The 23,977-nt window shown below is 36.8% G+C and overlaps 1 protein-coding gene across 3 annotated transcripts in view; it reads left to right on the top strand.

The window, feature by feature from the left end:
- Window positions 1–23,977, top strand: part of SIPA1L1 (signal induced proliferation associated 1 like 1) — a 198,778-nt gene that overhangs the window by 147,965 nt on the left and 26,836 nt on the right. For all 3 annotated transcript variants that reach the window (XM_085581888.1, XM_021543124.4, XM_085581887.1), the window contains exons 7-12: window positions 4,506–4,609; window positions 5,763–5,920; window positions 9,496–10,072; window positions 11,174–11,448; window positions 14,943–15,218; window positions 23,158–23,307. In XM_085581888.1, coding sequence (XP_085438014.1) covers window positions 4,506–4,609; window positions 5,763–5,920; window positions 9,496–10,072; window positions 11,174–11,448; window positions 14,943–15,218; window positions 23,158–23,307 — 1,540 coding nt within the window. The remainder of the gene's footprint in view (window positions 1–4,505; window positions 4,610–5,762; window positions 5,921–9,495; window positions 10,073–11,173; window positions 11,449–14,942; window positions 15,219–23,157; window positions 23,308–23,977) is intronic.

Genomic DNA, 23,977 nt, shown 5'->3' with positions numbered 1-23,977 from the left:
GTAGAGCAAATGTTAAAGACCAGAGATGGTCACAAGAGCTGCATCTCAGGTGTGGGGAATATATGTAGTGCAGAATATAGTCAGGTAGGTACTCTAAGTCAGCAGTCAGAACTTTTGCGTTGGCCTTAACACAGAGACCAGCAAAGGAGGGGGTTGTGGGTTTTTACTGTGATTTAGGTTTATAGGTTTTGCTGAAACAGCTAGGTCTACAGCTAAGAACTGAGCTTCTCCATCTTCCAGCTCTATGCCCTTTTGTTGCTAGACAGCCCTGTCTTGAACTAGTTCTTGTAGTCTCACTACTCAGGAAATTTTCCTGCACAAGAATTGTGTTCAGTGGCAGCACAGTTGATTGCAAAGATGTGCTTAAAAACAAATGTCTGTTCATTGGCTTGTCAGAAAGGTCAAGACTACTTGGCTAGTTTCTGTACCTTTGAAAATATTTAGCAAGCTGTGGAAAGTAGTTGCATGATGTAGGACATGAAAAGATTTTTCTCTGCGAGGAGATGAGCTGATTTGTATACGTACTCTTGGAAACACAGTATTTTTAATTTTTTGCAAATTTAGAAAAGTAAAGTTGCTCTAGCAAAAGGCAATTTCAGAACAGTTATTCTTAGAAATTTTTAGAGTCCTAATTAGTAAGTGTCCATAACAGAGCCAATTCCTTAAAAGGAGGTATCTCATGCATACTACTAACTGAAATCCTATTTAAGTGTATTGCATCCTTCAAGGGCTTTTGTTTTGGATCTCTGCCAGTATCACTGTGAAAAAGAGATGCTACTTCTCAAGTTTTGTTTGTTTATTTCTGGAATTACCAGAGGGGAAACAGTCTATCTCCTGGCAGCCTGCAAACTTTGGATAGCAAATAGAGCTTGGAAATGTCACCTATCCCACAGTGACTAGGAAGCTTATGGGCATCACTTTAAAGTAATAAACATCACAGTGATCTTTCAAATAATAACTTCAGTAATTTTACTTTATTTTCTAGTTGCAGTGCATGCTTTATTTCCCTCCCCCCCACTTAGTCTTGCTTCTCAATATTTTAAATTGGTAAGTGGGATCAGCTTGATAATGCTAGGCCTGGTAAGAAGGATTGTGTGTCCAACAGAGTGGTAGTGTGGTTGATAGGGGAAGTAAAGGAAGTTGATTAATATGACCTGGGAATTTTATAATTTATCAATTTGACAAGATTGTAAACTAAGCTAATAATAGTAGGTTTCCATGATAAATGTTTATATACTGCATGATTTTCTGATTAAGACATCAGAAGAATATAAAACCATAAGCTATTAAGTAGATAATAAAATTTAGGCAGTGAATGGACTTTGAATTGACATTTCATGTATGGGTTGTCAAGAAACCCTGATGTTTGTAATTAAATAATATAGATAGATTACCTTCTTAACTTGCACTATATAACAGCTTTCCAACCTTGTGGAAATAATGATAGACTTGCTCTTGGGTCTGAGGTGTCTGTTGGGAGACCAACAAATCTTAAAATGTTAGGTTACTTAGGAAGCAGAAATAGGGATGAGGGGAAGTCCATCTGCATTTATCTGCATTTGTGTTACACATATACTTTTGGATATTATGGAAGTTGATCATGAGTGCTTGGTGTAATGCTTGTGTATGACATAAGAGAAGTGTTGACAGCTGCTGGCAAAGCAAAGGTAAAAGGGAGAGACATTAAGCTCTGAAAATATTTGTTCTTATGCTTTTTACTGTGAGCCCTACTGCAGTTTGTAGTAATGGTTGTCCTGCCTTATCGGTGTAATTTATTTTTCATTCTCCTACAATTTCTTGCAATGTTTTTCTTTGAAACAGGGAGTCAGATTCTCTACTCACAACGTTTTTTTAGAGTTTTCTAGCACAGAGGTTAAACTGCTGTAGAAGAGGCTGACAAAGTCCTGTGGATTCAGTCAGCAGCATGCTGGTGGTTGTCAGCCAGTTTTGAGCACTATTGGAGTTAGGAAAAAAAAACCACTTCAAATGTGAGTCTGTTAATCTTTGTGAATATAGCTGAGAATCGTTGGAAGGACAGAAGACTAAGGAGGTTTTTTAGAGATAAGTGATTGGAAGGGAAAAAGGGTGAACTACTCAGCTAAGTGGCCAGATCCAGTAATGGAGCAAGGCTGGGAAAGCATCATGAGTAACTGTGCCACAAACTGGTGGCCAGAGAGGATGTCTGCAGTGTAAAAAGGTGCTAATGAATTTAAACATCCCTTAGGCCTCAAGATTGCTGGCTTGCAGTTTTGACCCTAAAATGATGGATGTTATTCCAGAACACAGTCTTGAAATTTATTGCAATAGCTGTGATTTGGTTTAAAACAAATACCCTGCCGTTGTGGTGGTGTACTTCAGGAAAAGTATTCTGGACTTCAAAAAGCTGAATGGTGAGAGAGATGCACATACTGCATATGGGCTTCTGTTAGTAGTTGGATTTGCATAGGAAAGATTTAAACTGTGAAGTGCTTGGAAATTGGAATTATTAAATGTGTCATTTGGTTTATAGCCTGATTATTTAGTTGCAAAATCAGTGCTGTTCTCAGAAAACATTTTTCTGCCTAAAATTAAATCCTGCCAGGAACGTTGAAAGCTTGGCTTAAATCTGTAGGTGTTCTATAATACTTCTGGTCAGAATTGCTTTATTCTATTCCCCCAATACCTTTTGACTCCGTTCCCCTCTTTTGGGGCCTGCCTTCCCGTCTCACTTACCTATCTTTTTGCACCGGCTCCTCCTCTTTTCCAATTATTTGTCATATTTTTATATGCTCTGTTTCTAAAAGGTGATGTACAAATCAGTGTATTTACTGTTCAGCAGATAAAGCTGTTACAAAGTTGCATTGATGTTTAGGTGACTTTTGGGTGTATCTGCCTTCTTGGGTGTGCACTCCAGTGATCAGGCAGAGGACAGAGGTTGCTGTGAACACAGTGCAAAATGAAATTATCCCCTTTCAGCTGTCCTGCAGTTCTAATCAGCATTTAAAAGAAAATTATTATCATATTTAATATTAATATTAAATTATTATTGTAATATTTATATTATATGAATATTTTCTTTCTAATTCCCTTTTTATTATAGATAGAGATTTTGTGCTTTCAAATAATCTATGTGGCTATAATGTAGCAAACTTTCCAGTTCATTTTACAGATAATTTTGTGTTTCACTTACAGTAAAGCTACCTCTATTATTCTGAATATGACAAGGAACAGGCTCCTCAACATTTATATTTAAAATCTAGATAAATAAACTGTATATTTATGTTACTGTAAATGCATCACAAATCTCAAATCTGTTATCTTCTTAGTAACATGATCTCTCTGCTAATGAAAATGCCAAGAAACGGTTTTTAACAGCTTTTTAAAATACATTGTTATAAATAGCTGGGATTATATAATTTAGTAGCATGTTTATATAACTTCAAATAGCCAGAATGCTTTGTTCCATAGATAAAACTTAATTATTTTTCAAATGGTGTGTGAAAGCAGGCTTTTTGTGCTGTGGATAGAAATTGTATTTAACAGTGCATACTCACTATTTCATTTTTAAATGTGCTTCTGCTTAAATAAATGGCACATTTTTCAAGGTCACTTTTTAGAGTGAAAGAAAGTGAAAACAAGTTCACAATTTGTCTATAATCAAGTGTTGTTTTCAACCAACACTTTGTAAACCAAGTAATATCCTCCTCTTCATTTTTCTTTCTAAACTTCATTATCCTAGGTTTTATCATTTTCTCTCCACATGGAAGTCTGTCCATCCCCATTTAATTATTTCTGTGGCTTATTTTTGGATCCCTTATCTTTCTTCTGTAGCTCATTTTTAAATAAGGTGGCCAGAACTCAAAACAGATGAGATTATCTTAGATTAATATACCAGTATCATAATGTAATTTTTGTGGGCTTTTTTCATCCTCAGTTATAAGGATGCTGGGATCCTACTTGGGGTTTTGACTGCTCCTGTCCATAAAGCAGCTGCTCTGGTGAAGGTGCTACCTGATTTCATTACAGTTAATTTCAAGTCCTGATGTTTATGCTTAGGATAACTCATCCTGTTGTTGTGTGTTATAGCTCCTTTGCTGTTTATTATGTGCTTGATGATGGTATTAATTTTCAGTATCTATCTGCCTTCCTTGCTGAAGCCTTTTCACATTCCTTACAGTTCAGTTTCATTCTGAGATATTGGGCGGATATTTTATAACTGAGAGTTATCTCAGACTTTGTTGTCTCTTTTCATGCTTATGTAGGCTTTCTTCAGGGTCTTTTGGTATAAATTCCCTAATGAGTTTTTGTCTGGGAAAAGTATGCAAAAGTGCACAGGTTGTCTTGATGTGACACTTACTTTGGCAGGTGAATAAACTCTGAATAAGTTCTTACTTGCTGGTTATTTCAGCTAGGATTGAGGATGAAGAAAAGTTCTTGTCTTGGCTGATATGTTTTTTAATAAAAATTAAAGTTTGTTTTTAAACTTATTTTTAATAATACCTTTATTTTGTCTTCTGTAACTGCAGCTGACTCAACAGGTACTCACTCTCTGTACACAACATACAAGGACTATGAAATCATGTTCCACGTTTCTACTATGTTGCCATATACTCCAAACAACAAGCAACAGGTAAGATGGGCCCAGAAGCAGATGAACTATTGAGTATTTATGACAACTTTTATGCATTACTAGCAAAAAAAACACTTAAAGAATCAAAAGTAAAAGTGGCAATCTTTGTGTCAGGGAGATGAGCAAAGTAGATGATCGTAGGTACACCATAGGTTTTTCTCCATTGGACTGTTTTCTATTTAGTTGTGCATTAGTTTGATGTGAATAGTATGCAATGATGTCAGTAGCATATGTCAGAAGGACCACAGTGTACCTGATGATTCTAAAATAATTTTAAACCATCTACAGTAAAGTCAATTGCCCTTTAAAGTTTGCATTCAGCAAATTGCAGTATGCACAGAGATAATGAGTGGGTGGTCCAGCACACTACACAAGAATACGAGCAAAAATCCTTTTGTCAAGATCCTTTTTTTTTTTTTTTTTTTTTTTTTTTTTTTTTTTTTTTTTAACTCCATTATACTGTTTGGGCAGAACTGCTTTGTTACACTGAAGTACCTGGTCTTGTTTAACACTAAGGCACATTGTTTTGTATGATGTATATGCATTTTATTCTAGAAATGGTGCTTTGTACTTCTGCAAATAAAAGAGAGATTTTTGTTTTACAATGGAAAATAACATAGAATTCTTTTCAGTTTGCTTTTGTATACTAAATATTCTACTCCTTTGTAGCTCACCTTCTGTTGTTACTGTAGTCTTGTATTTTTGGAAAGAAGCCTACCAGGAAATTGTTTATAGCATGTCTTAAGGACAATGACAACTAATTTTCAACTTTAAATAGAACCTAGCACTGGCTTGTACAAACGTGTGGACTGGGGATGTTTTTCTGCTTCCATGTATCACTGATTACTCTTGATACTCACAGGAAGTGTTTTTCCCCTTTGTTTAGCTTAAAATTTTCACTTACAAGTTTACCCTCTATGCTACATATAGAAATGAAATGGTTACAAAAACAACCATGCCTGATATATATTAGGTGAACAACTAATTCTGGTACTTGTTATATACGTCTCAATTGTTTCAGTTTCCAACTTGAAGCATCACTTGGGGAAAGAAAATGTACAATAGTAATTTATAATAATGAGAAATAAATTATTGGAAAACTGTGAGAAGTCTGTTTTAACCTTTTTTTTTTTTTTTTCCCCCCACATTAAAGCTTCTGAGAAAACGCCACATTGGAAATGATATTGTGACAATAGTTTTCCAGGAGCCTGGAGCACAACCGTTCAGCCCAAAGAACATCCGATCCCACTTCCAGCATGTCTTTGTCATTGTGAGGGTGCACGGTCCCTGCACTGACAGTGTGTGTTACAGGTAGCTATTGCTGCACTCACTGAGCACATCAGTGCAAAGCCAGCTGTCATTCTTCTCTGAAATTCTCCAGTAGGGAAATGTCATGAAACATGAAGGTCAGGGAGGTTTTGAGTCATGTGAACTTAGAATTCTTTTAAAGAGTAAATAGGCACACAAATATGTAGATGAAACACGCCCAGTGAGGAGACTGCTGCTGTCAGCTGTGAGTACAGACACACACACACACATGCACATACACATGCATATCAAGCACTTGGAAGTTATTTTAGAATTGCCTTCTCACTTCTTTTTTATTCTCTTCATTAAGAGTATGCTAGAAGAATATTTTTGCATAGATAGAAATAGAACAAAGGTTAAAAAAAAAAAAAACACTTTCACTTTTTGCTTAGATAATTCGGTCATCTAGTGCATGCTCCATTTTCAATATTAAGATAGTGAAAAAGTGTGACTTAACCTTTCAGGAGGAAGCTAAGCTCTCTGAAATATTTTCATTTGCTATCTCATTTCAGTCCAACAAAGAAATGATAGAGAATTATGCAGCAAAAAATAAAGGCTTAACGTGATCTCAAAGTCAATATAATTAAAATAGAAAATGGTAATTGATAGTAACATGTAATAAAGCACTACAAGATGATATTCCTGTTTATATAATTTTTAAACTAAATTACAACCATATAGAAATAATGTTTCTGAGTTACACTGTTTTACTATCAATGAAAGTTCTTACCTTTGTTATTTATGTGCGGAACTCTTAAGAGTATTTTCATTGTTACATGTTGACTGATCTCTGAAAACTTCTATAAAGCATTTTCATTTAAAATTTGAAATGTCAGGCCAGTGGATTTAGAGTATGTATCTTGAAATGAGGTAGCCTTAGAATTAACTTGTTTTTGCTGAAATACAAATGTTCACTTAAGTATTTTATTAAGGCTAGTGCTTATTTAGAGGAAAATCTAAGACTGCTGTGTATGAGTTGCTGTATTCTTTATTTTTTGAGTACATATAGATGGGTTAAAGGCTTTTCCCTACTCAGAAGATTTCGGTAAAGTTCACAGAGCATTTCTGAAATTAATGCTGAACTTTGTATATGTATTAACTCTCCTGGACTAAGAATGTTCATGTGGATACTCTTTTCAGACTGCTTATTGAAAAATTCAATTGTTGCATAATTTATGTGAACACAGCTTTTCTTAAACTCTTAGATATATGTTTCAGCTCTTATCCTGTACAGAAAGTGATTTTCAAGCAAAGGGAATGTAGGAAATGCATCCACAAGGGCTGCAGATGCATCTTCCACTTGAATTGCATATTAAAACATAGATCTGCTTTTGTCTGTTACTTTAAGTAATATGGCTGCATATATTTTATTTCTTTTAAAAGGTGTAGGAAGGATTGATACTTGCTAAACTGTAATAAATTCAAGTATCTGAGGGTTCTATTTTTTATCTTCAGACTCCTGAATCACCTCATTTTTCCAGTGTGTGTAACTATAAGGGCTGGAACCTCATTGGTTGCTTAATAGTAATTTTGGCTTTAGTGATGGTACATGCTTAAGTTTTAAGGGGAGGGGAAACAGGTGTGGAAAACAGTTGGGAGTATGTCAGTGTTCATTTTGATACACAAGACCACCAAGACATTGTATATTTTCTGTATTGTCTTTAAGATTGAAATACTATTTTTTCCTGTCCTCTCAATGCAAAAACTTGATTTCAATTTGTAGAATTCTATTATGAAAAGTTTTTCTAGGAGACTTTTCAAAGTAAGTTTGACCTCTTTTTCACTGAATTATTTGGAACAGTTTCATGGATTCATAATTCTAGACAAAACAGGAAACCATATAGCATAAAAATGTACTGGAGTTTATATTTAAAAACTACATAAAAGGAATAAAGTCAAGCACTGTCTTGGCCAGTGATTCTCTCTCCCAGCTAAGATAAACAATATTTCAAAAGTCTGGCATCTCTGAGCATTGCTCACTTTTTAAAACTTCTCTAGCATGTGTTAAAGATTGAATTCTTATCCCTGTGATTCATGACACTGAAAACTGAACCAAACAAAATCTTACTGGTAGTTTCTGGTAGGTTTTCACTGCATCCAGTAATTGTGTTTAACACTTGGGCTTCCATTTCTTACTAACAGATCCTTCAGGACCACTAGAGATAAGTCAGTTGCTTCATGAGCACCCCCTGTTGCATACTTGGAGATATACTAGTATACATTGGGAGGACATATGACAGTAATGACATTTTCAATATCAGTTGCCAGAAAATATAGTAATTGAAAAAACAAACAAACAAAGGAAAAAAACACCCCAAGCAATTCAGAACAGCAAAGCAAAACAAACAAAACACCCTACCACTCAAAACCAGAAGATACGGTTGTAGATTGGGTGACTTAATTTTTATTTTTGGTGTTCCTATATGCTCCCTCAAAATATATACTCTGAAATCTTAGTTACTGATTTTTTGGAGGGAATTTCTCTGATTATCTTTAAGAATTCAGATAAAATCAAAATGTGGAAACAATACCAGCCTGTGTTCCAAGTAAAACACCACATACTTTCCTAATGTGGTCAAGTTTTATCCTATTCTTCTTTATTTCCATTACCATGGTATCTTGGCCAAAGTTAGTTAATGATTTTTTAGATCTAGTTACAGATATGTGGTAAATCCTAGTTTGGACCATTGGAACGTTTCTTGTCACAAAACCATCTAAGTAGAGTTTCAGTCTCTTAGGATAGTTAGCCAAGTGAATGATACTGGATTGGAATGTCAAACAACTCTCATGTGATTTATATCACAAGAGAATTGACAACTGAGAATCACTAAGCTGGTCCGTGTTGCTAAAGGCAATCCTATTGTCAGTCCATCACTTGGTGCAGGAACTAAAAGGAAGAGTTGAAATAGAACAGATTTGTTTCTACAGTGTATCTCTGAACTTCTCAGAAGTTTCTTATTTCTGGTATTTTCAGAGTTGTCTTCTATCACTGGCATGCAATATCAGCTAGTGAGGTTTTCAGTCCAGAAATGTAAAACATTTATGTGATGTATATATGCATCACAGTCACCAGATGATTTTTGCAGTGGAACTGGCCTTGTAGGATGACTTCATTGCCTTTATCTTTTTAATGTGTTCATTTAATCTACATTTCTAGTGTTGATCACACAATTGGCACTGCTTTCAGATGAGCTTTTCAGCATTGAGTAGCTACATTCTGAGCTAGCCTTTCTCCTAGTGTGAGTTAGAAATTTTCTTTTTATACCAAACCCAGACAAAATTCACAACTGCCATACATGAATGATTACTTATAAAAAAACCCCTCAAATTTTGTACTTGATGCTCTTTTTAAGCCATGGGACTGGGAATGACTCAAAAACGTCTATATGTAAAAAAAGTGGCTTTCTGTTTATACAGTATAGGGGGCATAACCTCCACACTGGGCAACACTAATATGTAAATTTAGGTGTACTGCTGAGAGAATAATAGAAAAATTGAGGGAATGTATTGTCTGTAAGCAAAAACTGCTGAATTTGCCTAGAGTGAAACACTGTTTCTTATTCTTTTATTTCATTTAGTGTTGCTGTGACAAGATCTAGAGATGTACCATCCTTTGGCCCACCTATTCCAAAAGGTGTGACGTTTCCTAAATCAAATGTGTTCAGGGACTTCTTACTGGCCAAAGTCATTAATGCAGAGAATGCTGCTCATAAATCAGAAAAGTTCCGTGCGATGGCCACCAGGACTCGGCAAGAATACTTGAAAGACTTGGCAGAGAAGAATGTCACCAACACACCCATTGACCCTTCTGGCAAGTTCCCCTTCATCTCGCTTGCTTCAAAGAAGAAGGAAAAGTCTAAACCTTATCCAGGAGCAGAAATCTATAGTTCTGGTGCTATTGTCTGGAGTGTCCATGCAAAAGACTACAGCAAGGGTATGGAAATAGACTGTCTCCTAGGCATCTCTAATGAGTTTGTAGTCCTCATTGAACAGGACACTAAAAGCGTGGTATTCAATTGCTCCTGTCGAGATGTGATAGGGTGGACTTCAACAGACACAAATATCAAAATATTCTATGAGAGAGGTGAATGTGTTTCTTTGGAGAGCTTCATCAGCAACATGGATGACATCAAAGAGATCGTCAAAAGGCTGGAGGTTAGAATGTGTTCTCTTGTTTGGTTCCCCTTCTTTGCTTTCTCCTCTCACCCCTTGGCAAAGTAAAGCTTCAGCTTAATGCCTGGGATTCCTAAAACTGTTAAATTGCTTATTGTGAAATTTATAAGGGCTCTGCTTCTGTTTCTCAAAACTAAATATTGCTTTCACTGTAATCAGATATCAGCTAGTCTCAGCTGGCTCTCTGTGTGTGTGAAAAATGTATTAATGTATTAAAAAGACCGGGTTCTTCAGATGCATAAGTTGCTCCCACACAACAAGGACAGAAGTATCACATTATTTCTTTTCTTTGTTTTCCTTCCCTTTCTCTGTTTTACAGACTTGCTGTATCTTGTTTCAAATGAATCTGCAATATCTTTGAGACTAACTTATTATGTTGCCAGCAGGGTGCAGTCCCAATCCCCACTGCAACCTTCAGAAACACTCTGAATGCATGTGATAAACTAAAAATGCAGTGAATCATGATATCTCCCTATAAAACATCTGTCCATGCTCATTTTATATCCAATTAAGTTATGAAAGAACATGCTACATTTCACTCTTTTCTGTAATTTCACAACTGTAGTTGTATAACGGTTGTATAACAATCAGGAAAAAAGGAAATCTAGGTCCTGTTAAGTTACTCTTGATGACATTGATGCCCATGGTACATGGAAGAGCTGGCATAATCCCCAGTTTACTGTTCTTACTAGCTGCATGCTCTGACTGAGAAGTTATTTTGCCATTTCCTGAAATGCAAAGAGCCAGAAATTGAGAATGTTTTTTGGTTACTAAAGTGTAAAAGACAGAGATGCTTGTGTAACTCCATGTGTTTTTCTGTTATGTGCTACCATGTATCTTCTAAAATTCCTGTGGTTGCAGTAAAAATTCCAAGGCAGAACTTGAGTAACCAGATTCTACTTAGTTTGAGCAACAAGACTCATTTCAGCTGATTATGTACCTAGGATTGCAACATATATCCCTTGATGGTGTCCCACCATCATCCTTGCGAGTCAGTTGTTCAAAACCTGAGCCCCTAAACCTCTGTTAGCCCCAGAGATGTCCCAATGCATTAAATTCTGTCAACATTTCAATTCATTTCAGCTTGTGACCAAGGGTTGTGAAACCGTGGAGATGACTCTGCGCAGGAATGGCCTGGGCCAGCTGGGCTTCCACGTGAACTACGAGGGCATTGTGGCAGACGTGGAGCCCTACGGCTACGCGTGGCAGGCGGGGCTGCGCCAGGGCAGCCGCCTGGTGGAGATCTGCAAGGTGGCTGTGGCCACCCTGAGCCACGAGCAAATGATTGACCTGCTCAGGACATCAGTTACCGTGAAGGTCGTCATTGTCCCTCCCTATGAGGACTGCACACCACGCAGGTATTTTACAGTCACTGTGCTTGCTCTGAAATTGTATCTTGCTTTGTGGGAAGAGCCGCCACAGAGTGCTAGCCTCCAAAAAAAATGCAGTGTAACTATAATACAGCATCCAATATTTTAAGGTTGGAAGAAGAGAGCAGGAAAAACTGCCCATATTCTGTCTCCATGCTGCCTAAATATTAATTGGATATGAAAATGTAATAACATGTGAAGAAGTTCATGGAACCATGGAACTGAACATGGAAATCAAACAACATTTTAGTCGTAATTGTGTAGTTAGCATGCATCAAAATTGATTGTGCATGTTCCTGCCTGCTTTTCCATTTGCTGATAGTTTGTAATGCCTGTGAATATAATTCTTGAAAGCTAGAAATAGATTTACATGCTTCTATTTTCACCATAAGTAAGGCTGTAAATGATGGGGATTTTTCAAAGGTATGGACCTGACCAGAGAAATTGCTGCAAATGGTTATTCTTCTTAACTCCATAGATCTTGTTGCATCTCTCTCACTTCCTGTCTATATTAAGCCTGAAGCTCATGTCATATTGCTGTTTTTATAGTTTAAAGCTGTTGCTTCATCAGAAATAAGCAATAATGTGTGCATTTTTTCTTAACCGCTTTTCCTGAATTCACACTAAAGCTTTTATAATTTTTATGAATTCTCAGTGTTGTCTGTAGCCTTCAGCCACATCACTAAGTCCCAATTGCATGTTTCTGACATCCTGTATTTGTATCCTAGAAATGCTGCTATGTGATTAAAATGGAATGATGTTTAATAAATAAATTTGCCTGCAGGCTAGCTGAAGGCTTAGGATAGGTTTACCAAGAAGCAAGCGTAGTTACCAAAGTTCAGAGGATTCCTTGGAGTGAGAGACTAAGAGGGCAATTTTGCACTGCTGTTTTTTAATCGGTCTATACCTTTGTAGGTGTAATTGCTAAAACTTTGTATGCTTAAGACTGGAGCTGAACTTTAACACATATTTATTATATTGATATGAATTTGTGTCTCTGAGAAAAGACCTGTTATTTGTGTAAAAGAAAAATTCTGTGTTTGTTTTTACTGTATGAAACATGAACTTCTTTGTAAATGCTAGCAAAAGAGGAGCAGAGAGAAAAGTAGTTTTTTGTCCTTTAGCTGTCAGTGGAAAACTGAATACATGTCAGGGATTAAAATGATGAGTGGCATAAGGTCACTCATGAGATACTTGGAAAGCTTTTGTGCAGTATTTAGCAGCCCGAGTAAATGGGAAGTTCAGCTGCAATCATCATAAAAGGATTAGAGCAGAAAAATCAGTGTGGAAAGCACAGATCCTATTATTTCTGAACTAAAATTAAGTACAGCCAAAACCAGGCTTACTTTTAGTATACCCAAACCCATAGCAGTAAGAGAAATGACTGCACTTTTTGAAATACTCAAAGGATTTTTTTGTTGCTGTCTAGTGAGCAAATGTTCATGGTGGGTTATTGCTGTTATAAAATTCCATAAAGCAACTCTTGATCCCCCCATTTACTCTGTCCAAAATCACAAAAGTTCAAGAACTGTCTTAAATTTGTAGCTATCCTACGTATATTACTAGAGACTTCAGTTAAGTATTTGCACAAAGCATTTTCCTTTTGGCAATCAGTTTTCTGCAACTGGAGTCCTTTTGATATATCCTCTGGAGGTCACTGAGTATTTCTACTACAGTAAATTCTGCAGACCATAACTAAAATGAAGATGTGTTCTGCTTGGAATACTACATTTATATGGGAAGCATTCCCTATCCTAATAAATTGGTTGGCATGAAATTGGAGGAAGATCAGGAGTGCAGTTAGATAAGCTGACTTGGCAACAGGCACATGTACAAGGTCAGTAGGAGATGAAAAAATACATCCAAATACCCCAATTCACATTCTCATGCCCTGTGCAGAGGCAAGCCTTGTTGTTAAGTCTCTACTAAACCATGGTTATTAAAACATTGCCACTGAACTCATTTAGTGGGGCTGATTGCTGGCTTTGAAACCAAGGACACAGCCTTAAGAGGAAATGGTGCATTCCTGCTTGCTAAACTGTAAGTACATTGCACGGGGCAAAAGAGAAACCCAAAGTACATATGCACTAGGGAAAGAATAGCAGAGAATAAAACATGAAGAGAAAGGAAAAAACAAAGGACATCAATTATCAATATTCTAGTTCAGTTGTGAGTGGCTTTATCTCCTGTTCATCCTTGTATACCATGCAGTGGATCACATCTGAGTGGCCTTGGGAGACTTTCAGCTGATCTCCATGTGCTTGAGAAGCATGCCTCATGCCTTCCAACTGATAATTTAATTTAGACATTAAGACTAGAGGGTAGACCAGCGTAAAACTACAAAATGAGTATACTGTAGGCTGCAAGACCTTTGCACAGTTTCACTTTGTCTGTTCCTATTAGACCACACAATTTGCTTATGTCAGCATGGCCAGATAACAAGTTCTGTCTTGTTTTCTGTGTTTTTTTCAGGGAAGATATTTCTCACCCCTAATGGTGTAGTTACTTAGAGGAAGAGCTGTGGGTTCAAAGTTTTGCACTGTTTTTTTATTTTTCTTTGCATTAGAGAGTGATGTATGCAGATCAAGTAATCATGATAAAACATACTCATTTAGTGTTTACTCAGATACATATACATTTGTCAAGAGAAATGTTAAAATTATCCTTACTGAAGCAGATGATCACATCGTTTTTCCAAGTGCCTCATTTGAAATATATGCAGAAGTTTGCCCTGCTTCTTATGTGGGCTACATTGGCTTATGTCCTGTTATAGACAGATTTTCATGCTGTGCTGTTCCTTACGAAGCAATGGGCCTCTTTGGGGTTTGGCATCTAGAGTTTCTAGCAAATCTGTCCATAATGTGCATATTTAACAACTGAGGTACTCCAAAGGCAAAGGTGTTTGAAAGTTGTGTATGGTGCCTTATTTCACATGACTCTTGTCTTTTAATGTCTGTGCATCAGAAAGATGTGTCTCAAAAAGAACAAACATGTCAGGTCTTATTTGTCTGGATGCAGGTAAGTTCTAAATCCCATGGCTTTTTTAAGAAGGGGAGATACCTTTCTAACATACCTTTTTAGCTTTTTTAGCCCAGTATCAGATGGAGAGTATCAACTTGACCAACTGGAATGCATGGCTGTAAAGTCTTCTGGAGGGATAGACAAGGACAGGCATTGGGTTAGGGCTCAGTGATGGTGCCAACAGAGTTAGTGTGTGAGAATCAGGGGAAAGGCCAACAAGGCAGAGTCCATGGTAGTCTGTTGTGCATCACTCACCAGGATGACAAGACAGACTCTCACCATCACTAGTCCTTTTCCTTGTGTGAGCCTTCAAAAATCTGTTAAATAAACATTTTTTTTAAAAGAAAAAACTCATACTTTCATAGAATTGATTCAGCTTCTTTCTTTAGATTTCTCTTCTTGTGAACAGGACACATGTTTTTATGTTTTATAGCTGCATTTCTTCATTTCTTCATTTCCAGGAGTTCTTCAGAAAACTACCGCATGCCAGTGATGGAGTACAAAGTGAATGAAGGAATGTCATATGAATTCAAATTTCCCTTCAGAAATAATAACAAATGGCAGCGAAATGCAGGCAAAGGGCAGGGACCTCATGTGGCTCAGGTGCCATCTCAAATGCAAAGCCCAGTACCATCTAGGATTAGCTCTGGAAAAGGAGAAGGAAAAATGCCACCCCCAGAGCGAGCCAACATTCCCCGAAGCATCTCTAGTGATGGGCGCCCGTTGGAGAGCCGGAGGTGCGTGTCGTCTTCACAAATGGTTTTTCATTGCTGCTCTGAGCCTTGCCTGGAAAAATTCACAGGAGTTTTATCTAAGTATCTGAAGTATCTTCCTTTAACCTTGGTTTTAAGTAGTCAAAAGACAGCATGACTATTAGTGAAACAATAATCAAAAGAAAATACCTTTCCTGGCATAATTAACCACTGAATTAAGTGTGCTGGGATGTTTCCCTGTGTTGGATGGTATTCTGAAACTGCTGTGTTGTTATTTAAGTTTTAAATGAGTTACAGTCAAGAGTTTTAGAGCTAAGTGTTCATGAACTTATATTTTGGAAAAGTAAATCAAAAATTTATTTTGTTCATAGGCTTGGTGGAATTGCCTAAAGCACCGAAAGCAAAAATAGTATATGACAGGGTTTTTAGGAAGAGAATTCTGACTAGAAAGTAAATTTATTTGATTGGGGAGTTTTCAGACATTTTAGGCTAGAGGAGTAATTCTCCAGGGTGGTTTGGTGCTTTTTGTTGTTTTGAGTTCTTTAAATAAGAAAGCAATCGTTAGGATAAAGGTGTCAGGTCCATCATGTAACAGTATTTTTATTCTTTCATGGAAAAATATGTGTTTTATAGCATTCAAATGAACTGTCATTGGTTTGATTATCTATATAAATCTCTCTGCATTCACAGTGAGATCTGTGGAAGGAAGCAAGTTGATAGCTTGTATTTCTTATTTTGGACAATTCCTAGGGAAAAAAAGCTTTAGATAGATTCTGATTATCTTTGTGGGTAAAAAATATAAAACAGTGGTAATAAGATGCATATTGTAGAAAATGTAAGAGAGTTCTAATGAAACAACTTCAAATCTTTTTCACTTCTTGAAGAACTGGGGATGGAAAAACATGTTCAAAGATGGTACAGCCAAGACCAAGAAATTACCAAAGTGAAATTGAAACTTCTGTGTTGAATAACTTGTTAGGAAATTGCAGTGGTTGCTAAGGACTTAATATTCTTACTTTCTTTTTCTTAAATATATACTTGAAGATCTCCCATCTGTGGGAATTGGAAAAAAAGTCTGCAACACTGAAGGCACTAATAATTTCACAGACAACCTGACTAGATTGTCTGATAAAAATGTTTCAGAAGCCACTGAAATGCTGGACTTGATTCTCAAATTATGTATTTGACCGACATAAAAATTGCTTGGCTAGAGGGTATATCTGTTTGTTAGAGCAAAAGACAGGCAGATGCTGAACTGGGAGGAACAGCAGCTGGGCTGGTAGCATTTTTTACTCTCTCCAATGTTGAACGGCCTCTTTATGTAGTTCCAGAAGGCATAGTAATACCTGGGCAAAGCTTTAGGCAGTGACAGACTATTGGATTCTGTTGAGTTGCTGGTTTTTCCAGACGCTTCCATCTCGTCATGTATTAACCAGAGCGCTTGGCTGCAGTCTAGAGTTGGCTCACGTTGAAGAGAGAGCCTTTGGCTGCCCTGAGAGAAGGGGTATTAACAGCTGTGTGTTCCTTGTGCATGAAATTGTATGCAGGCAACATCACATACCTGAGGCATTCAAGACTCATCCAGTCTCTGGAGGCTTCTAGATGGGGGTTATGGCCTGATAAATGTTTGCAAATTGAAAGTTACATTGTCTCAGTCAGTATTTGTTTTCAAAAAGTGAAACTTTGACTTTTCATTTCCTTCATTTTCAGGACATGTAGCTGGTGGTTTTTTTGTTGTGTTTTGTTTTTTTTTTTTTTTTCCTCTAGGCATTCTTTTAAGTATTCTTTTTATTATTATTCAAAAAGGATTCTATTGGATTTTTCATCCTTGAAAGTATATTATCAAAGTAGCTTTTAAATTTCACTGGGAATTTTTCTGGATGCTTGAAAAATGTCTTCTGTCATCTTTATGGTCTGCTAAACATGTTAGTCTTGGGTAGATCAAGTTTAAATATATCATCACTTGCATAAGGTTAATGTCTTTCCAGTTAAAATGAAGAAATACATTTTTTTCATTTTAAAGAAATACAGGAGGGGGAAAACCTCAACAATAAGCTCACTGCAAGACTCATTTGTCTTTTCTCTACATGTAAAAGAAAGCTTTGCTTTTCAGAAAGCTCAGATACTTCTTATTGTTTAAAGTCTTAAAATCAACAAAGGTGCATTTTTCATAGCCCTCTTAACTACTGTCTCATTTAATTTTTCACCATTAGTTTTCATATTTATCCTAAAGAACGCTGAGGAGGAGGTGCTGAAATGCATGCATGTTTCTGGTGTAGGCAGCAGTGATGGTGCTCTGCTATGCTTTGCTCCCTGTAGTCCATTTAAGTATGCAGGAAATAAATAAAATCTGCATTAGCAGTCTTGAGAACAGGAGGATTTCACTTCATATTCATCCAAACATCATCTCCCCATAGAGACTGCTATTGTAGGTGGGAGAGTACATCGCCTGACAGTCCCTCATTCTGAGAAGGCAGACAGTCCAGCATAGTACTTAAATTTGCCTTCTTTGGATTATCTTCTTATATCCAGCTTAATAACTTATTTTCCCTGATCCTCACAGTACCTGGATCTTTGAATGTAGTTATTATTGATATGGGTGGGTATTTGTAGACAGGAAAAATAACCCAGAACTTTATAAATCTTAAAGTAAATCTCTATTCTTACTGCAACATTAAGACTAAAAAAATCTAATTGTACAAATTCAATAAATCCCAAGTTATAGCTTATTTCGCAATATTAATTACCATGTGGGACACTATATAGCCTATTACCCAGAATTAATATCAGAAGGATATGCTAAGGAAAAAACAATAAACCACATATGTGTGAAATAAACCAGAGCTAATGTTTTTGGAGAACATGTAATTATAGGACTTTATTTTTTTTTATTATTTATTTCCCCCCTTGTCACAATTTTCGGGTTTTTTGTATACTTGGCTTCCACACTCTATTGAGAAGCACTGTGCAAGGAAAGGAGAGGAGATAATGGTAGATAATTATCTGTTTTTAATTAATTTGTCAATTAAGCTGTAACCAGTTTTGACTAGAACTTGATTTGACAGACATTTGAAAAAGTGTGGAAATCAGTGATGAAAGCATGTTGAAGACCCAAGTCTGGACTTGAGCACTTCAGTCTGCAGTTGATTACTGCTGAATGAAAGCTCAAAGCTCTTAACTAGAAAATTTCTGAGCACAGTCAATATTTTAAACCAAATGGAAAGCTGAATTACGGCATGACTACGGTCCACACTGGCAGTAAAATTCCACAGTATAGAAGTTTTAGAACAATATCATTGATTGGTTTTGTGTCATATTGAGGACTTTGAAACACTTTGGAGTCTTGCCCTAATTATTTGAATGATTTCCATGTAGTCAGTGATAGTAATTATGCCAGTTGTAGTTTATAGGTTAATTCCTGCAGGCAGCTTCCATTTTCAACTGTTCCCGTATTACCTAAAAATCCTAATCTGCTGCAGTGTATCTTGGATCAGTGATGTTTTTCGAACTACAAACAAACACGTCTGTGTTCATCTTGCTTCCTGTCAAGTCAGCATTGTAGTGCTGACTTGCACTGCCTACCTCAAGAGGTTTGAAGATTTGTTATTTAAATGTTCTCATAACATTCTTCAAATTAAAACATGTACTAACATGAGATTATATACCACGCACTTCCTACCAGCTCCGGGACCTAGAGCTGGATGTAGCAGTGAAAAACCAGAGGTTTGTTGGTACGCATGCCTGTGCAGCCAAACTCTTGCAGTGTAAAAACATCGGACAAAGAGCTGTGCTGTGTCATCTCAAGATTCGGTCATTCCTGTTTCACAAGGGCCATCAATGGGGACCAGGGAAAAGCATAAGAAATGCTTTCAAGTGTAAAGGAAGACTTTATTTACTAGGTCTGACAGTCCCCTGGCTGTGTGCTGTGTAAGATTGCCTGGAGGGGGGGTGCACCTGTACTGCTGTGGCTGCTATCTCTACATCCAGGTTCCTGCTGATGGGTCTCTTGGTAGTTCTAGACCTCCTACTTGTTCTTTTGTTGTGAGGGATAGTGAATAATCACTGCTTGCTTGGTCCGGTGTAATTCATGTTTGGATGAAGTGAAGCAGAGAGGATAAATTTCTCTATAATCCCTGGAGCCACTGAGCTTTTCAGTGTGTCTTCATGCACGAACTCTTCTGTACATCTGGTGGCTCGCTGCCTGCCTCTGTTACAATGTGTTTTCTGAAAGGCCATGATCAACTTGAAAAAAACCCAAAAACTTGAGAAGGTACAACATGACAGCATAATTACCTTTTCTGTTTCGTTCACTATCCCCTTCCTCAAAATTGCTGGTTTTTTTTCCTTTTTGAATGGAATGGATTAGTTTCCTTTAAACACGAGAGCATTTGAGACAGTGTTTGCAGGGAATTGTTGTGGCTTGCAGCATTATTAGGATTGTAAAACTCAAACGCATGGAAGGTAAGCATGCCAGAATTAAGATTTGCTTGCTGTTTTCTTCAGAACTTTTGTGTAACTGTATATTCAGATGCTTCTTTTGATTAAATTACAAGAATTTCTTGTAACAGAGGACATCTGCCCATTCAATTCACATAGTGGATGCAGCTCATTAAAGAACAGCTATTTAATTTTTTTTCCTCTTCATTACTCTGTCTTTTATTTACTGGATGGCATTCAAATCCTGTTGTAAAGATGCCATTACTAATTCCCCTCTAAGCTTTACAGTGGCGCCATTACTATAGTTTCTGAATGCTTCATGGGTATTAATTAAACTTACTTTTAAAAATTCTTGTGTGAGAAGAAATGTCTTTGGCCCTCTTCAGATTAAGAACAAAGCTAGAGAGATAAATTATTTCTAATTATTTGTTCTGCTTATTTTGACCATCTCATATTTGGAAGTGTGCCCAGCGTTGTTAATATTTTATATATTCAAATTATAGCCTCAGTTGACATCAGCTGCTTTAGGAAGATTTTAGCTCAGAGATATAGTGGGCCTTGGAATCAAACAAGGCCTTTGAAAAATTAAAATTAACAACAACAAATGAAAAATTGTCATTAACAAATACAGTAGTGGTCACGTTGGAGTGCTCCAGCAAGCGCAAAGTGAGAATTCAGTTTGCCAAGTCAGCACTGACTGTAAGGCCATTTTCCCTCTTCTGCCAGCCTGACACTCTTTTGCTTCTGAGCTCTGCAGCTCTTGCAGGAGAAGTTGTAGCACAGTATAGGACCTGTGCCTGTATAGTTTTACAGGAAAAGGTACCTGTGTATGGTCTTGTAATTAGACTGCCATAGGCACAGTGATCTAGACTGACATTTTTATTCTGATGTGTGTACTACATACCTATGCACACTGAATAAGTGGGGAAAATTACAGCTAATGACATGGAAATTAATTTATTAAGAGCAAGATGGATGCTTTCAATGTCTGTGTTGTCATATTAAACAAAATAAATGTATGTCCATTCCACTCACTGCCTTCACAAAAGATGATGTTCTTCCCATACTTGGCAAGACTCAACCAGTTCTTTCAGGATGAACTAGATCTGTTAGAACTAAATCATGCATGGGATAATCCCAGTTCAATTGACTTAAGTGTAATTGTATCTGTTTAATGTAATGGACGCTTGGCCTATTTTTAAATTCAATTGTGGGACTCTTGCACTTAACCATTTTGGTATTTCTTTTAAAACTCTCTTTTGAAATAGATAAGAGCTTGCTTTAGTATGGTTTTTAATTATAAACAAAAGACAGACTCAGATTATTTTAGCTATAGGGGCATACTGCTAACGCAACACAATACACCTTTTGTTTTGGGAAGTGCCTTTCATCAAAAGATTTCAAAGCAGTTCAAAAAGTCAATTTGAACTAATTTGCTCTTAAATTCTTTTATATGTTCAGAAAATGAAATGTATTATAGTATTAGTGGGTTTTAGTGTAATTGTGAACTGTACTAACAAAAATATACTTCTGCTTTAAATAAAAGAATATCCTACCTGACTAGTTGTTCATCTCTATTGTTCAGACTACATTTATAATACAATTTTGTTTGCCCTCAAGATCTTTCTGCTTTGTACATGAGTTAGAGCTCTATGACATAGTTCGGAAGTCTTGATGTTCCTTCTGAACAGTGCTGTCACTTTTTGGTGACGTAGAGGAAGAAAAGAAAAGGCATAGCCGAATATGAAATGAAAATGTAAGCATTTTTGAACAGAAAAAATTTCAAAGAAACTATTTGAGAAGTAATTGGTTTCCTTGCCATCAATTCCAATTTAGTATTGGGAAAAAAGGTCATAATTTAAAACTCTGTATTGCTCTGCAAGCATAACTGAGTTTAAATGTGTATGCCTTTATAGGTTAGTGAGTGCTAATGAATGTGCATTTTTGTGTGGCCAAACTATTTGTTCTTCTTTTTAGAGGAATGCTTCTGGGAAAATAAACTGCTTGGCTTATGGGTCCCCAAGTTTTCAAGTCTTCAACCATGTGATTTGCAAGCAAATATTTCAAAATAGTTGCTTGATAAATGTGGGAAAAGTTAAAATGTGTTTAGTAGACAAGAAAGGCATTACTGGATATGGTGTAGTATCAGGGTTTAGATAATTCCTTTTTGTCTCAGAAATAGTTACTATTAGTTATATGCACTTTATGGTGATGGTGCCAGATGTTTGATCCAATCATACTGCTCTTTCCATTTTAAGGTTTTGTTAGTTAACTGCTTTCTTGCAAAGTACTTAGGAGGACAATGCACCTTTGATGTAAATATAAATATATATACGCACACTGTTTAGATATATGTGTATACATAAGGACCGTTAATCTGTTCAATTATTGCTTTTTAATTTCCAAAATATTTTTTTTAAACTTCAAGGTTTTGCAGTATTGTGGTGAGAGCTAATTTAAAATCTGCCACTCCTTTGAGATACAGATTTAAATGGCCAGGCTAAGATCTTCTGATGCCCAAGACCTGAGCTGGGTGCTGAAGCAATTTATCTATATGTTTCACTGAAGTCATTATCTATTTTTCAAATATTAAATTATTTAGCTTGTTCAAATTACTGTTTTTCTAGATAAAATGAATAAAGGCTTTTGTTCACAGTAGGATTTTGATGTTTGTGAATGGCATAATTCAAACTTCACTTAAATCACTGTCAAAGTTTTGAATAGCTTCAGTCACGTCTGAGTAGAACAAAGAGCCAGCTAACAGCAGTGAGTTCTGCTGGGCTCTGGGAAACAAAATGCACAAAGCTAGCAGTTATCTAAAAAAGCCTTTGACTACAGAACAGGATATTAGTTGGGCAGTACAAGCCTGCTGCTTCCAGCCATTCTGCCCAGCTGCATGTGTTACAGTTCAAGACTGTTTATTTGCTGTATGGTTATTCTGACAGGTGAAGGCTTTATGTGACTCAGGTCTGTGTTTTCAAACAGAGTTCTTGATCTATTGAGATAGTTTTGTATTAGAATGTTGAGTTTTAAAGTGGTATGTATAGATTGCATTGCATTTTTTAAGTCCTTGTGTTTTAATGTGGACAAGTTTGGTGGCATAGAGGTAAGCTTGATACTCTTGGAAGAGTTTGCATAGGCAGCTCACTACAGTTTAAGTTCTAGGCAAGAGTTTGCTATGAGAATTAGGAATATTTTCTTCTATTAAGTATTTTGATGAGGAATGTCATGATTTGTTATTCTTTACAATCAATCTGTAACAGACTTTAGAAACCAGGATGTTTTCCTAGTGTGTGCCAAAATTTTCTTCATACATTGGCCTTTATTTCTTCCCATGCATCCAGGGTTTTACAGTTGATTTTCATGGTTTCCGGTAGATTACTAAGGGGGAAATGTGTGCTCCTTCAACTGATAGGATGTCTGCTGTCTCCATGATGCCACTGCTTGCAGCTGTGGCAGTCTGCAGGGTGTTGAGCTGCCTTGCAGTGTGATCCTGCTGATGTGAGGCTTCCCTTGCTCTGAACAGGCTGTCCCCTGGCTCCGATGTCTACGTCACCGTCTCTTCCATCGCCTTAGCAAGGTCGCAGCAGTGCCGTAACTCTCCAAGCAACTTATCCTCCTCGAGTGACACTGGCTCTACTGGAGGCACGTACAGACAAAAATCTATGCCAGAAGGGTAGGCACCAGACTTTTTACATATTCTGTTTCAGCAGATTTTTTGTTCTCTGTTCCATTTGTTGTAATGTGTGCTCAAGGAGTGCTTATATAGGCTCCTGTCAGCTGTTGTTTACATACATGAAACCATGGCTGTTTTCAAATAACACTGTCATGCTTCTTGAAAAGCCAGTTTTAAAAATCCTTGCTTCCAATTCTACCTGGCAGCCTAACCACTCTCTCTGATCCTTGTCTACAGCTGCTCAGGTTACTACACAGAAGGACTTTTATATATTTGAATATTTTCATTAAAGGTGCTTGTTTCATGTGGCAAATTGCTTCCTTTCACAGGTTTAGATTCTAAAGGAAAAGAAGTAATAAGTTTGGGACATTGCAGTCAGTTAATAGTTGAAGCAAAGTAGTATTGAGTGCAGCTAAGATATGTAGGCACAAAAGTGCTAATTAATCCACAGCTAGCTTCTTTTTCACATATTCACAGTCATTCTGTCTTAAGGCTTCTAACTTTTCAGAAATTTTCAAACTCTCTGAAGTGTCAATGTAAGGGGCAACTTGCAGAGGAAGAAATTAAATCTGTATCATTTTCAGAGAGCACCGAGAGAACCAATAAATCAAAGATCTCCAAGTAGAGGAAAAAAATAATTGGCAGCAGAGCAGCTGTCAACTACATTCCA

Source organism: Lonchura striata, chromosome 5 (genome assembly GCF_050655825.1).
Source record: "Lonchura striata isolate lonStrDom1 chromosome 5, ASM5065582v1, whole genome shotgun sequence".
NCBI lineage: Eukaryota > Metazoa > Chordata > Aves > Passeriformes > Estrildidae > Lonchura > Lonchura striata.
Note: the sequence above shows the minus strand (reverse complement) of the source record. Positions and strands in the feature narration are given on the sequence as shown.